The sequence below is a fragment of the Acartia tonsa genome, chromosome 1 (assembly GCF_053477335.1).
Source record: "Acartia tonsa isolate MP-2025a chromosome 1, ASM5347733v1, whole genome shotgun sequence".
Taxonomy (NCBI): Eukaryota; Metazoa; Arthropoda; class Copepoda; order Calanoida; family Acartiidae; genus Acartia; species Acartia tonsa.
In genome coordinates this window covers 14,565,836-14,581,193 of record NC_137260.1, presented here as the reverse complement: position 1 = coordinate 14,581,193, position 15,358 = coordinate 14,565,836, and the positions used below count along the sequence as shown (strand labels likewise).

General features: G+C 32.6%; 1 protein-coding gene across 1 annotated transcript; it reads right to left on the bottom strand.

The window, feature by feature from the left end:
* Positions 1-210: 210 nt before the first annotated feature.
* Positions 211-11,378, bottom strand: LOC145313476 (facilitated trehalose transporter Tret1-like). Its single transcript, XM_080152911.1, has 18 exons — positions 11,269-11,378; positions 10,717-10,785; positions 10,336-10,403; positions 9,777-9,871; positions 8,987-9,078; positions 8,697-8,782; positions 8,471-8,530; positions 8,247-8,336; positions 7,894-7,974; positions 7,711-7,785; positions 7,510-7,596; positions 7,292-7,386; positions 6,483-6,580; positions 6,203-6,381; positions 6,087-6,124; positions 5,898-5,985; positions 1,618-1,695; positions 211-736 (listed from the first exon to the last, which is right to left on the bottom strand). The coding sequence occupies exons 1-18, from the start codon at positions 11,342-11,344 to the stop codon at positions 581-583; spliced, it is 1,611 nt and encodes a 536-aa protein (XP_080009037.1). The 5' UTR covers positions 11,345-11,378; the 3' UTR covers positions 211-580.
* Positions 11,379-15,358: the final 3,980 nt, after the last annotated feature.

The window sequence follows — 15,358 nt, the reverse complement described above, 5'->3', positions numbered from 1 at the left end:
TTGAGATATAATGCATAATAAAAAAAAACTTAAATTTGCACAAGAAGATAAGATGGAACTTATTAGGAATTTTCTGCTCTTTTATTGGGATAAATAATTTTTTAGTTTGATTCAGAAATGGTTTTGATCCAGCAAAAATGAAGCGGATTCTGAACCATACTGAAAATTTAATTTTAGCATCACTAATAAATTTTATATAGCTTAAAAGTATTGAATAAAAAGAAGATTTATTAAACTAATTTACAAGTAAACTATTTGTTAAATTATTCAAATTAAAACATGTTAATTTCTTTATTGATAAAAAAACAATTTATTTTACAACTTACAGGTAAAGCTATAAAATCATAAATTAATGAATAAAAAATCAGGCATATTTTTACCTAAACCTTTTCTAAAATTAGTAATGTAATATGTAAAATAATTAAAGTTTTTAAAGTGACTAGAGCTTAAGTTTGAAAGGGTATGAGCATGAGTTTAGCTATATTTGAAATTTAATAATGATATGTAAGTAAGTATAAGAAATCTCTTTATGAATTGTACATTATAAATCACAATATTTCAAAAACAATATACTTTATTTTTATTTCCAATTGCAAATTCTGCAACCCTTGAAATAGTTTCTCATTTGATCTTCAGTTTTTCCCTTAGTCTCAGGAGCTAGGATCATAACACATATTGTGCCCACCAAACATATTCCACAGAAGAAGAAATAACAGAATTCATCTGAGGTACCATTCTAAAAGTAAAAAATGACTCATAAATTAGTATTGATAATTGATGTGGCCTATAAATGAGAAATGGTTGTTAAAACGAAGCCTGCAAGAAATACATCGATCTAACTGCTGAAAGACTGCCACAAGTAGACCCAATACCCTAAATTTGAAACCTTAGGCTTTAATAATCAAAAAGTTGTAGGCATTTTAAGATGACATTTTATGTACAATGAAAATTTTGAAAGATTTTAATTGCTCATGTTAGTAATTTTGAAATTAAACTACAAAGCCTAAAAACAGACTTATAGGCATATTTTTGTCATAAATTTAGGTTGCCAGTAACTAATTATATTTTACAATAAAAATACCCATTTTCACAGTCAAATTTTTTTTTTTTAAAGTTTAACTTGAGTTTTACTGAGAGTACTGTAGTATCAGAAGACTGATTCAGCTCAACAACCAATCACCACTGAGCTAGTATTAGTTTCATTTGCTTCTGCTATGATTTCACGCATACAAACACAAATTAAACCAAATTTTTTTTCTGAGATTTTGACTCTGAAATGTGGTGTTTTTATTGTAAAAATGTAATCAGTAACCGGCAACCTACATTTCTGACAAGGATAAAATTATGATTTTGTGTCGAGGCAAAATAATCCAAAATTGTAAATTCTATTATGAGCAATGAAAATCTTTTATAATTTCATTGTACATTAATTGTCATCTTGAATTGCTTAGAACTTCTTGTTATTGAAGCTGAATGCTTCAAATGTGGGGTATTGGATCTACTTGTGGCAGTCTTTCAACAGTTAAAGCATTGTATTTCTTGCAGGCTTCCTTTAAAGCTCTTGCCAACTTGAGTAAATTATGTTTAATCTTTTTAAAATTAAGAACAATTGATAACCTTAAGTTCAGGAGTACCAATCATAACACCATAGGACACCAACCAATTAAACATTCCACAAATGGCAGCTGCTGGAACCTAAAGCATTATTTTATACAATTATGCTATTATGTGAATGAACTCTTATATAATTTAACTCAAAACCAATTGAAACAACCAACAAAATACCATAGCTATGAGACAGGTTAGGTGGGTGGTTACACTCCTCTCGGGTTCAACACTTACACCCTATTTAAACAGCCATTGTGGGGGTTTTCAAGTACAAATAACATTCTGCAAATAGGCATTGTATCGGCAAGGAAGCTTTCCTTGTGTCCTTTGTGTCGAGTACAATTGTGAAAAGTCCTATACTCATTAATTCTTACTTCAGAGATGGTGATGACGACATTTCCTTGCTCCCAGATGCATTAAAAGTGCGGCATTGCAGGTGTGATGTCCGTTGAAGCTCCGATGAGCGTGTTTTCCTTTGTTGATCAGAGAATGCATGAGAAATGAGACGTATGTTGATTGTTGCTGAAAGGATTTATGTGAATGTTAAAACCCACCTGTAAGACTGTCTTGCACGGAATGTGACCAGTTAACGATTTATTACATGCGTGTTGAATATAGGGCTTAATTGCAAAGATATTTCATTCAACAAGTAAAAAAGTAAATGTTTCTTTTGTTTTGTTGAATAAAAAGACCAATCGTACCTATGTAATATGTTAATTATGTCGTATTATGCCTGAATAACCTTTTGTATTTGTTGAACCAATTTATGATCTTATTACAATTAATTGATTTGACTAATGCATTTATATGTATTATTTTATCTTATGTATTTCATATTTTTTAGATGCACAGTTTTCATCTTTAAATAAAAGATTCGTAAACTACTGAGTCATTCCTCTGTTGGACAGTATTGGGGTGATTTCTCTGTCAGCAGATTAGACTGAATGAAAGATCTTGATTTCGGTCATATGCAGAAACAGACAGTATATCTAAATAGTCCATCTAACCCCATTAAATGTCAAAATTAAAAAAGAAAATTTTGAAGATAAAAATGTTGTTTGCATTTTGTTATATACTAGATACTGGCAACAAAATTTGAGATGAGTTTATTCAGCAATATAATTTTTAGAAAGCTAACTTTATTGAAAAATTTCATAACTAACTTGATATATGTTTTGTCATATGCTTCACATTATACAAGGGAAGAATTTTTGACACAAAATTAATTTATCCAGGAAAAGCTTAATCCTAAAATATACGACAATTTATAGCAGACTCATTATATAAACAAAATGGAAAAAAATGCCTTTAACAAAATGGAAAAAATGCCTTTACTTAACAAAATGTGTACACAATTTCAACCAATGAGATCTTTTGTATGTTCCTTAAATAGTCTCCTTTTGGTAGAATCAAATAATATGTCTCTTGAGTAAATCGATTATTATGTATTATAATTCCTAAAGCTAAACCCCCCTTCACTCATCTTGGTTCTGGTGTAAGGGGATGTTAGAATTTTTGGGTGCACTTCAAGTGTTCACGAAGCTGGGAAAAAGTTGATATATGTCACTGATTAGTGTTTTTTAAGAGTACTATTTTGGGAATTAAGTCTTAATTACTTCCCATTTAAAAATAAATCAAACTTTAAAAAAACGAATTTATTCCCTTGAAAACATTGATGTATTTTGTGTTTTATTATACATATCTTAAAACCTATCAAAATCGACAAATAACAATCTTTTTGTTAAGGTTTACTTGCAAATTTAGAGTAGAATAAATTCTTTTGTTACATACATATCAAACTAACCAAAAAGGTTTATAATTTCTTTTTACGGGGAGATTAAACAATTTTTATAGATAATCGAAAAGATATTACCAAATATGGATATAAGGTCAGCTGATTTATAGTTGTCGATTGTAACATAGCATCCTCATCCTATCTCAATATTTACTACTTGCTAAAAAGCTTCAAACTTCCATAAAAAATTAAAATTTTAAAAATTAAAATTTTTAATGTATAATGTATAAATCGTTTTGGAGGGTGGTGGTATTCTTCTCCAAAATAGTTATAAACATTTCAAGAACTTATGACGAGCTACCCTGTAAAGGAGAACCATACTGGTTCAGCTGTTAGCAAGATCCTTTAGAACAGACAAACATACAGACATCCTGTTACATTATTATAACAATTTATATTTAGGATGTGTGTATTACTTAAATATAATTTATTAACTTAAACAGAAAGAGGGCTACTTATAGTAGATATTCAAAATAAGCTTTAAAACACAAAATAATTTATAAGTTTTAGGTCATGGAAAGGAAACAAGTTTGCAGGTTTTGTTGTATTTGTATCCTTTGTATTCTTTCCATGAACCAAAGTTTTTATTATAAGCGTTTTCTAAGATAGGCTTTTGTTGAGTATAACCCCTCTCTCTCTCTCTCTCTCTCTCTCTCTCTCTCTCTCTCTCTCTCTCTCTCTCTCTCTCTCTCTCTCTCTCTCTCTCTCTCTCTCTCTCTCTCTCTCTCTCTCTCTCTCTCTCTCTCTCTCTCTCTCTCTCTCTCTCTCTCTCTCTCTCTCTCTCTCTCTCTCTCTCTCTCTCTCTCTCTCTCTCTCTCTCTCTCTCTCTCTCTCTCTCTCTCTCTCTCTCTCTCTCTCTCTCTCTCTCTCTCTCTCTCTCTCTCTCTCTCTCTCTCTCTCTCTCTCTCTCTCTCTCTCTCTCTCTCTCTCTCTCTCTCTCTCTCTCTCTCTCTCTCTCTCTCTCCCTCTCTCTCTGTTTTTCTTTCTCACACATTCAGATTTTTACCTGGGGGTTAGTTGTTAAATAAATTATTTAATGTATAAAAAGAAACCAAATCTGAATTTATATTTTTCTAATATTCAAAGGGATATAAAAGGGCAGAAAAATAGCTTAAAACCAACAAACGACTTTTTTGATAAAAATAAAATAGCCTAAAACCTTTCCCAAAAACTATAAAAAGCTTCACTGTAAAAGTGAACCATATCGTTTCAGCGGTCCCTTCTCTACAGATAAAAAAAGCTTACAACTTTATAAATTAGGATATTGTTAAATCTTTTCATTTAAAACTAACCCTTCTGTACGTAATTGTATGCAGGGAGGAAATGGATATTTGGCTTTTTATTACATTAGTTCCCAAAGTTAATGACATTTTGTTAGTTGGCTAATTAACTTTAGGGACTTTCATAGAATTTTAATTGGTTGGTTTATTACTTTGAGTGTCCAAATGTTTAAACCACCAAATATTGTTTACAAAATGGGTAAATTTGTGTATATTTTCATTGTGAATATCCATTAATTTATCGGCCATTGTCTTATGCCTCTAGTTCCCTGGTTATTTAGGTAGTAAGTGGGTTCGTGGGTGGGGCGTTAAGTGTGTGTGTGTGTGTGTTATACTACGATAGTGTGTGTGTGTGTTTTTTACTACGATAGTGTGTGTGTGTTAGTGCTACACTACGATAGTGTGTGTGTGCGTGTGTGTGTTAGTGCTACACTACGATAGTGTGTGTGTGCGTGTGTGTGTTAGTGCTACACTACGATAGTGTGTGTGTGCGTGTGTGTGGCAAGATAGGTAAGGTATGTGTGTGTGTGTGTGTGTGTGTGTGTGTGTGTGTGTGTATTTAATAAAATTCGACTCATTATGAGATTATTTTACGATGATAAAATGCTTTTTTTTATGTAAATACTATAGAAAGACTGTTATATTTTATGCTAAATATTTGTAGCAAATGATATTTGTTTATTCTATTTAAACATTTTAATTCTTAAATATCATGCTTTCTACAGATTTAATCAATTTTTCTTTTGTCACTATACCTGCATAAACAAAGCGGTATTTGGTTAATGATTTTTTAAAATAAACCAAACTTTTTCATTACATTTTAGAGAAAGTTCAAAGATAAATATTAAAAGAGATATATTACAAAAATATTTTCTAAGTATCAATTTTTTTGTTTTTATCTGCAAGCGAAGAAATTACTTATTTTCTCTTAGTTTAATTGATGCTCAGATTTTAACATTATTTTCATGTGGAAACACTCTCCGCATTTTAAACTGATTTTTTTCTAACTTAACTGAACTTTTAAGGCATAATTCTTTGAAAATTACTTAAAATATAAAAAAAGGTAAACGAAAATGCATTTTGAAAAATTAAATTCGCGATCACTTTCATCCACCCACCTGTCAAATCCCAATGTATGCCACTATGTTAGTGTAATTTCAATAGAATCAATAAAATATATGGTTTTAAAAGATTACTATTAAGAAGTAACTTACTCTAGCTTCAGAAGAAAACAACTCAACATTCATGACCCAGGGAAGAGGACCAAATCCAAGATTAAAGGATGCCATGAAGAGGATAAGACTAAAATTATTATTTCTATCTATTTCTATTGCAAATATTAAATTTTTTAGGTACAGTCATGAACAATTATTTAAAAGAATATCTATATATATGAAATTTACCTTACAAGTGGAAGCCAACCAATGTTGTCCACTGTTTCCTAGATTTATTATTTCTCATTATAATTTTAAGCACAGTAATATGAAATTTCATTAATGAAAAGGTTTCTTTTTTATACCTGAGATATATAAGTCTCTGGCTGTTCAAAGAATAATTGTACAGTGTGCAAGAGTGAGCTGTTTGCTACCAAAAGACCACCTTTCACAGAAGTTGTAGCAGCAACTGTTGTAGCTGCAGCTGTTGTTGCAGCAGCTGTTGTTGCGGCAGTAGTTGCAGCTGCTGCTGTAGTTGTTACATCTTAAAAAAGAAAGCATTATTTTTATTAGTATGACACATTAAAATAAATATTTCAAAGATCAATGTAGAGAGGATGGCAATGTTTTTTTTAGTTTTAATACCTTCAACACTGTTTTTTAACATGAAAAATATTCCAAGAAGAAGATGAGATATTGCCATCAAAAATCCAGATATTGTCAGTAACAGTTTTCTTCCAAATCTATAAAAGATGAGTCTTAAAATCTAAAATGATCTTGCTTATAAAGTCAAAGAATAGAGGGGGTTAGAGTTTATTAGCTGTATACCAACCAAACAGTGCCCCCCCCCCCCCCCCCCCCCAAATTGAATCTTTTTAAGGTAATTGGTTTTACCCTGTATAAAAAATGTTTGCTGTAAAAAAACTTTTAACTGTGCTACTTTCTAAACATGATTGTGGTTTTGACCCCTGATTGGGAGGAAAATTTCTGATATCCCCGTCACATTTTATTTACACTAGCGGCTACGTTTCCTAGAAGCCTCTAGGAGCACTTAAGATAGGGGAAGAGGAGAATCGACACCAGTATTTTTTTTGTTGGGGGGGGGGGGCATTTTTTTAGGAGAGTAAAGATACCCTCCACCAAAATAGCTTAAAACCTTCCCTGGACTTAATAAGAAGCTTCACTGTAAATGAGAACCATATCGGTTCAGTGGTTAGCAAGATCCTTCGATACAGACAAAAAAAGCTTACTACTTTATATAATAGGATAGAATACAAATCAATTTAATTTTGGGATAAGGTTCTCCATCAAGCTTCTCATAGGTCCTGGAAATATGTTTATCTCCATTACTCTTTAGAAGAGAAATCTCACCCAGAAAATAAATTAATACCCTCCCACAACCCCAAGTGCCTTTATGACCCAATAGTAACAATATAGTAATAATACTATCTAACCTGTCTACAACAGCAATAGCAATAAAAACACCAAGAACTTGCACAACACCAATGATGATTCCGCTGACATAGGGATCAATTGTGCTTCCTGAATCCTTAATTTAACATATGAAATTTATTCTTAAATATCTTTCCATTAAGGATTAAACTTGTTCGCCTATAAATTCAAGTGACAGCAGATCATAAAAAATAAAAATTGAACCTAAGTCTCTATTTACCTGAAAGATACTGTTGACAAAACCATTGACAAAGTTGACTCCTGAAAGCTGCTGGACTGCCATCAACATCAAGGAAATCAAAAATGGCTGAAAGTAAAACACTTCAAATAATGCATGCTTCATTACAGTTTTAGTTTTAAAGTTATGTAAACAAATTTACAAATTTCAGTTTTAGTATTTAGTTTATGTTCACAAAATTACCTTGAGATACATTCCCTTAGTAAGCAACTGAATTGGGTTGACCATTCCAACTTTTCTTTGTTCTTCGACCTCTGCCTGTAAAATCATTTTTATTTGACTGCTTTTCAAAAGAATTATGTTAAATATTCATTTAAAAAATTTTTATCCATATTTATATATTAATAAAATCGAAGTTTCTTCAACCTGGATTTCTTTCAGTTCATCTTCAACATCCTGTTTTCTTCTGTAAAATCTCAGAGACTTTCTTGCTCCATCATAATCATCCTAATGTAAAATCACTTTTTAAAATAGTATAGTTAATATTTATCCTCGTAAATACCTTGCCCTTTAACACTTGAGAATAACAACCAAAGAATTTTTTAATGTAGAATAATGTCAAGTTGTTGTTTACTACCTCAGAAAATTTTGTACGGGTTGCTGTTTTAAGATTTTCCTTGTGCATTACTATTCCATCAAAGCCAAAGTCTAATTTTCATCCTGAAAGTTGTTGATGGCAATCTATTATATAAAGTAGTTTAACTATAAAGTACAATTACCTTTTGAACTAAGAATACTGGAGATCTAGGTAGGAAGAAAAGCCACACTCCAAGGATAGCTGCAGGGATAATACATAAACCAGCAGACACCTAAATCATAAGGATAATACAATAAACAGTTTTAACAAATATCATTATTAGAGAGTTAGTTTTTACCTTTAATCATAGCCTGATTTGCTTATGTATGTTATTCTATTAATGATTTGATTTTTTTAAAAAAATACCTGCCAATGAACTTTATCAACAAGCAAAAGCACAAACAGGATACCACAGCAAATCATCAACTAACAATTAATAACTTTCTAAAATCTAAATTTTAAAGATAAGTGATCCATTAAATATTAGATTTAGTTCTTGAAACCACTACTGATTTAGTTATAATAAAATAGAATAACAAAGATCATGAAATGACTGAGAAATGATATAAGTTCAAAGTTTTGATTGCTATACCTGCATAAGTGTACCCAATGCACCTCTAATTCTTGGTTCAGCAATCTCATTACTAAAGGCAGGTGCTGCTATAGCAAATGCACCACCTAAATTAATACTACTGTTATTTAAAGATGATATCTACTTTGCAACTTTGTAAACTGCCTCCCTGAAGCTAATATTACTCTGATAATAATGATATTAAGTTTTAGTTAAAAACTTAAATCTAAACATTCCAGATTTGTATAAAAATTCAGTAGAAAATTTTCATTCTGTTGTTTTTCCTTAAATTCTAAATTCTTACATTATACCTGAAAACCCAGTAAGGACACGCCCAAGGTCAAATGTCCAGGCTTGTGTGGAGAAGATTATTGCTACCCAGCCAGCAATGTTTGGTATTACTGTTAATATTTTAGATCATATGCATACATATATTAGGTAAAACTTTCATTGCCAGATTATAATTCTCATTAATATTTTTTATTAATAAGGAAAAAACTAATATAAGTGATTGAACCAAGAAAAATATTTGATATTGATTTTCTGTAAAATAATCTGGTTTTTTATCAATCTTCTTGTTCATTGTTACCTATTAAAAACTTTAAACAATAAAAAACCTTCATATATTCAAAAAAAAATTTTTGGTGCCATAGGTTTTACTTTCATACTAGACACATATATAATTTGCTAAATGTTATCAACCTTTTGTAAATATATATTCATTGCAATTTTTCTTATGTAAGTTAAAGTTTCTACTAAATTATGTCACATAAGATAAAGTACTAAAACATCAATGTTATCTTTTTATTGCAAAATTCATATCCTCATGCCTTTTTCCTATAAAATTCAGTGACACAGCTATTTTATAAAAGGGTTATTTATTAAATCTGCTCCAGTGAAAGGGTCTTATATCATAAGGTTGTTTTAAATTAATTACATATTGAAATATTTTGAAAATTTAAAAACACCAATTGCTTAAAATAAAGGGATCAGAAGAAAATGACACTTTTGACTTTTTAGATATGTACTGTTGACATCATTGCTCTTATTATTTTAATGTTTTGCATGAACACCTTAATTATTTGTCATTAGATCTTTCCTAGAAGAATCATTGTCCATTTTTTGCCAATCTTTGGGAATAGGAAAATTGTGATGATGGGTACAATAGCGGCACCAATGCAAAACAGAGCATTTACCTAACAACACAAAACTAGAGTGACAAGATCCATGAGTAGTTAAGCACATAATGAAATCTAAATTATCATTATAACAATTCGATTTTTTCTTAATAACCCATGATAATAGTAATATTTATTTACTTCTTCTGTGGTTATAGTCTGTAGAAAACTACATGGAGAAATTGATTGTTGGTAAAAGATTCAAATTATATGTATTAAACCCTACTCCCTTCGACTCGAGGGTTAAGGCACTAGAGGCCATGGACTTGGCTATTAGTGAAAACATGAATAAAAATTGTATAATAGCAATGAAATAATAGTCTATTTGCAAATGTTTTATGCTGAAATATTCAAAAGAGTTATGGAAATCTATGTACAAAAAATCCTTACATAACATATGCAGAATTTTGTTAACATATTTACTTGAATTTGTAATTGAAAGGAAATAACTTTGTTATGAATTACAATTGTTACTGACATACCTGGAAGAATTCAGCTTCAGTGAGACAATCCATGTCACCTTCATCCTTGCAATGTCCATCATCTCCCTCTTAAATAACAAGTTCAATAATGTTTTCACTGAAAAGAATTAAAAGGAGAAAAAGTGGGCCTAAAAAGAAAATGGTAAATCAGGAGTTTAAAAAATAGAAGCCTTCTTTTGTAAACAGCTTTCTTTAGCTTTTCAAAAACTAAATAATTTTCATTGTTCTGGTTATTTCAGGCACACATTGGGTTACGATTATTTTAATGGATGTAGAATATATGTGTATATTATGACAGAGGAAAAATTGTTGTTTATTTAGGTTGCTAATATAGAACTCATTTATTGGTCACTTTATTAATCTGTTTAAATAATATTATACCTTGAATAAAGTTAGCAGCATCATTGGCCCATCCAATCACATTTCCAAGAGAGAAGGCTCCCATAGTGGCTATAAAAAAGGAAAAGATATTCTATGATTTAAGGTAGATTGATATCTCTCTATCTGACACTAATGCTGTGTTTAATGGATTCTGCCTTTGAGTACCGACTGGTTTTGTTTTTGCCTGTGCCGACTTTCAATTGTGTCTTTGAAAATCAACTAATAGCATGGGGAATATTAACACAGCCAAGTCGCAACAAAAGAGCAGAAAACAGTTTGCTAGCAGACGAAAAAGGTTCTTAACAGGGGGATGAAGATAGTTGTCTGGTTATACATCTATACTATAAATTTATTGTCAAAATAACTAGTAGATTACAACTTTTTACCATTCCATGGCTATTGAGTATCTTAATGAAAAGATTAAAAAATATAAGTTCTCATATCAAAATATATATTGCCCTTCACCTTAATTTTTTCGTTTAAAATATCTTTAATTAAAAAATTTCTTAAAATAAAAATCCAACTAACATAATAACATGAATATAATCTTACCTCCAAAAGCACCCAGCACCTGGGGCCAAACACTCCCCTTTTCTCCCATTTTTGGGCTTTCACTGAAAAATAACATTTACATATTAGTCATATATGACAACTAACTAATACTTAGATTTTACAACATTTTGTTGTAGTTCTTAAATCTATATGGTTTAATTAATTATGCCACAGCATCGTTTGACAGTAGAAACAATTTTGTAGGTCTTTATTAAGGCTCGAACCCATTACCTGTAGAAATAAAAATAATTAACCATGAACAAGTTCATTAAATATAAAAATAGCTTTTATAAAAAGAAACATTAATATAGATTAATTGAAGTAATTTTGTCAAATAAATCTAACTGTAAAAATTTTGTAACTTTTTAGATATTGGTTCTACGTTCTAAAGTAAAAATTTACTACTAAACAATCTATTTCCTTTCAATCTGCAAGTAATAAGTTTTACTATCTTATATTCATCATTTTTTAGAGCTCAGTGGCGGACTAATTTTAAAAACCTTTATAAAAAGTTGTGCATTGCATGGTAGTTAAGGCTAAAAATTGTCCTAATAGCGGGTAAACAGCCGGCATTTTACCATCGTAAGCCGCTATTAAAGTATCTGCGGCTGCAGAAAATCTAAGAATAGTGCGGCTGCCAATCCCTTCAAATTTTTAGTTAATGACAAATAGCATTTTGAAACGGACCAAGATTGAGACAATCTCAAACACGCAAATCATGTTCTATTCAGTTTCAAATATCTCGCTTTATTCTATTAATCCTACTAACCTATTTAATATTTATGATATTGTTTTTATACGAGAGGCAAAGATACTCTGTAACTGTAACTTAAGTTTGTTTGTTCATTAGTTATAGTTGCAAAACATTTTTAGTTTGGCATTAAGAAGTAATTTTTCTCAATCAATAAAGACCTTCCCTTGACCTGAATAAGAGGCTTCACTGTAAAAGTAAACAATTTCGTTCCAGACAGATAGACAGATGGACATCATGTTACTTTTACTATAAAGATATATGTGTTGTCAATTTTAATTTTTTTACAATATCAATATCCTTGTTTTCAAATAACATCCTTTACTGTTATTTCGACTATATGGCTTTAAAAAGAGTGTCAAAGGCTGACATAGTATAGACATAATGATACATTCACGACTTATGGTGATCTAATAAATTTGGACTCTGTATATTTTTAAAAGAATTTATGGCCCAACTTGGGGTCAATTGGACGTTTTTTAAGCATAATCTTACTAAATTTTAAAAGTTTGCAGTGCATTAATGGATTTAGAATATTCGTGGATATTTTGACAGGGGATGAAATGTTGTCAATTTAGCTTGATAACATGAAACTTGTTTATTGGTCAGTTCTTTCATCCAGTAGAAGGAGAGGGGATGAGGCAAAGTGTGTGGAAAGGTGATATTGTTATTCTGCAAGTTTCACTAAATTATATGACATGAAAATGACATGTAAGATTTAAATAATAATGTTTCTATTAGTATATTTGAATGCAAAAACAAATTTTAACACTTCACTTTCTTGAATAGAATAAATAATATTTTTGTGAATAGTTAAATTGTAGAAATATCTCAAATTTCATAAACAGACACACCACAAGGAATTTAAACAAATTGCGTCTATATATAGAGAGAGAAAAATAATATAAAAAATGAAGACGAAGAAAGTCCCTCAAAAAATCAGCATGTGACGTCATAGAAACGAGGAATTATCTATCTCTTTTTTAGGGGTTTTTCTCTCCTCATCCCTCATTTTTATGACGTCATTTAGGAACTTTCTTCGTCTTCAAAAAAATCTTTCGTTCCTAATTGTCTTTTCAGATATTTCATTTTCATCCTTAAAAGTTTTAGATCAACTTACAAATGAAGCAAAACCCTAACCTAAGTAATTATTGTATTTCAAAATAGTGCATGGGGGGTGTATAATACTGTATATGCTTAACTTTGCACTTTGGGCGAAACTGCCAAATTTTTTTACCGTTAAATGTAAGATCAAAAGTCAAAATAAAAATTATTATTATTGCACTACTTTACATCACACTTTATTGATTTTTTTGTTAATTACAATTTTTTTTATAAAAATATTATTAAACATAATATATGTAATTATAATGTTATAAAATTTCAATAAAATGACTTCAATTTTTAAATTCCAAAATTTTCTAATGCTATCACAAATACATTGATAATAAGACTGGAAATTTGAAGATATAATTCATAATAATAAAAAATAAACTCAAATGTCAAAGTAATTTTTAATCTATTTGCACATGAAGATAAGATGGACCTTCTCTGGAATAAAGGAATTCTCTGTTCTTTTATTGGGAAATGTGATTTTTCAGTCGGGCTCAGAACTGGTTTAAATCCAGGGGAATTAAATGGGATTTGGAGCCTTAATTCTTAATTCTTCACTATTGTTGCACTAACATAATTCAATGGTTGCAATTCAATTTGAACCTGTAAATAAATATCTTGTAATTTTACCAAAATGTGTTAATTACATTATGTTATATAGCGGCTTCGCCCCTAGCCTCTAGGGGCTTTGTCCCAAGAGGTATAATTACATCTTTGATTACCTGGAGATCCCCCACTCCACCACTATTCTAAACAATTTTAAAAAGTGACGAGGTGATTTTTTGTTTTTGGGGGGGTCCGGGGTGTCCCACCCCCCCAAGAAAATAGCCTAAGACCACCACAGGACCAGTAGGTATATTCCCTTAAGAGTAGAATCCGATCGGTTCAGTGGTTACTGAGATCTTAAGGGACAGACGGACAGACATCATTCTACTTTGTATTATAGATGAAGGTTCTAGACAATGATTATTATTGTGCACTTCAGTCCTTTTTTACTATAAGCAAGAATAAGATATTGTGGTAAGTTGAAGCATTTCAGCTTACCGTCGCGAGTTCGAATCCAAACGAGCCCCTAGCCTTAAAGATTCTACCAATAAAGAACTAGCAGTAGTTACTACTACAAAGATATATTTAAAACTGAATACATTTACAATAGGATTATTACTATATATACAAAAATAGATGATAACAATAGGTTAGGTTGAAGGGGGTGTGGGGAGACGAGGGCGGAGCCCTGCGGCGGTAGGCATTTGTGGGGTAAGCTGCAGTCAGGGGGAAGGCAAGCATCTCCTGGTAGGATAGTTGACTGGGGCGCGGGGTTGTAAAGTGGCCGCGTCCCTCCCACTATTAGACGGTCCAATCTGACCACTGCTTGTGGGGTCTCGGCACGGCCCCGGAGGGGCAGGGGTGAAATGGTGATAATAGGATTAGTGCTGAAGGCTTGATTTGATAAGCCGCTGCGTAGCAACTCTGTGTAATGCCTGTCCGTATGCTGCCTTCTTACCACATCCTCCCCTTCAAGGGCTGCGGGACCACCGGGACACCAGGCCTTGAACCGTGGGGGACGGCAGCTTCTCTCTGGGGCACAGCGCGGTGTAGGACAGCTCGGGCTACACAGGCCCCTCGGGACACTCGTTGCTCGGTCTGGCTGTGGTTGGATATCAGCATGGTCAGCTCCCGGTTGGTTCCCAGCTGGGGGTTGGCGACGGCCAGGCCCCGGCGTTGGAAGTTAGGCCTTGTCTGCAGGACTATTTCTGTCTTGGCGGGCAGCTGGACACGGAGACCCAGGCTCACTCTAGAGGCTCCCAGGGGAGGGACAACAAAGGTAGTAGGCGCGTAGAATTCCATAGGGGTGCCCGTCTTGTCCAGGTTACTCGGCCTCTTGGCTCCCACCCGGATGGGGACGGCGGTCATCTGGAGGGGGCACATCGCTTCTGCTTCACCCTTGGGGGCCGCTACTTCCATCTTGGTGGCAACTTCTCTTCCTGGGGGCTCGCTGTTGGCAGGTAGGGGCTCCATGTCCACGTCGGGATTCCAAACTGCATCAGTGGGTGGTTCTGGGGCCGGCGGCGCCAGCGGTGGGTTGGTCCTGCAGGTTCTCCTCCACCGGGTCACAATCCTGGTGGCTAGGCTGTGGGGCTTCTGTTGCTGCGGCAGCCGGCTGATACACGGGGAGCTGCACTGGTCCACTGGATGGTACCGCCGCGGCTCCGGCCGGCAGCTCAG

Excerpts from the sequence above, each read along its gene's own strand:
- LOC145313476 (XM_080152911.1), bottom strand. The coding sequence starts at position 11,344 with ATGTTATTTTTCAGTGAAAGCCCAAAAATGGGAGAAAAGGGGAGTGTT. Across the intron at positions 7,597-7,710 it reads CTAAGGGAATGTATCTCAAG|CCATTTTTGATTTCCTTGAT; the intron begins GTAATTTTGTGA and ends TTTTACTTTCAG. Across the intron at positions 5,986-6,086 it reads GGTTGGCTTCCACTTGTAAG|TCTTATCCTCTTCATGGCAT; the intron begins GTAAATTTCATA and ends TAATAATTTTAG.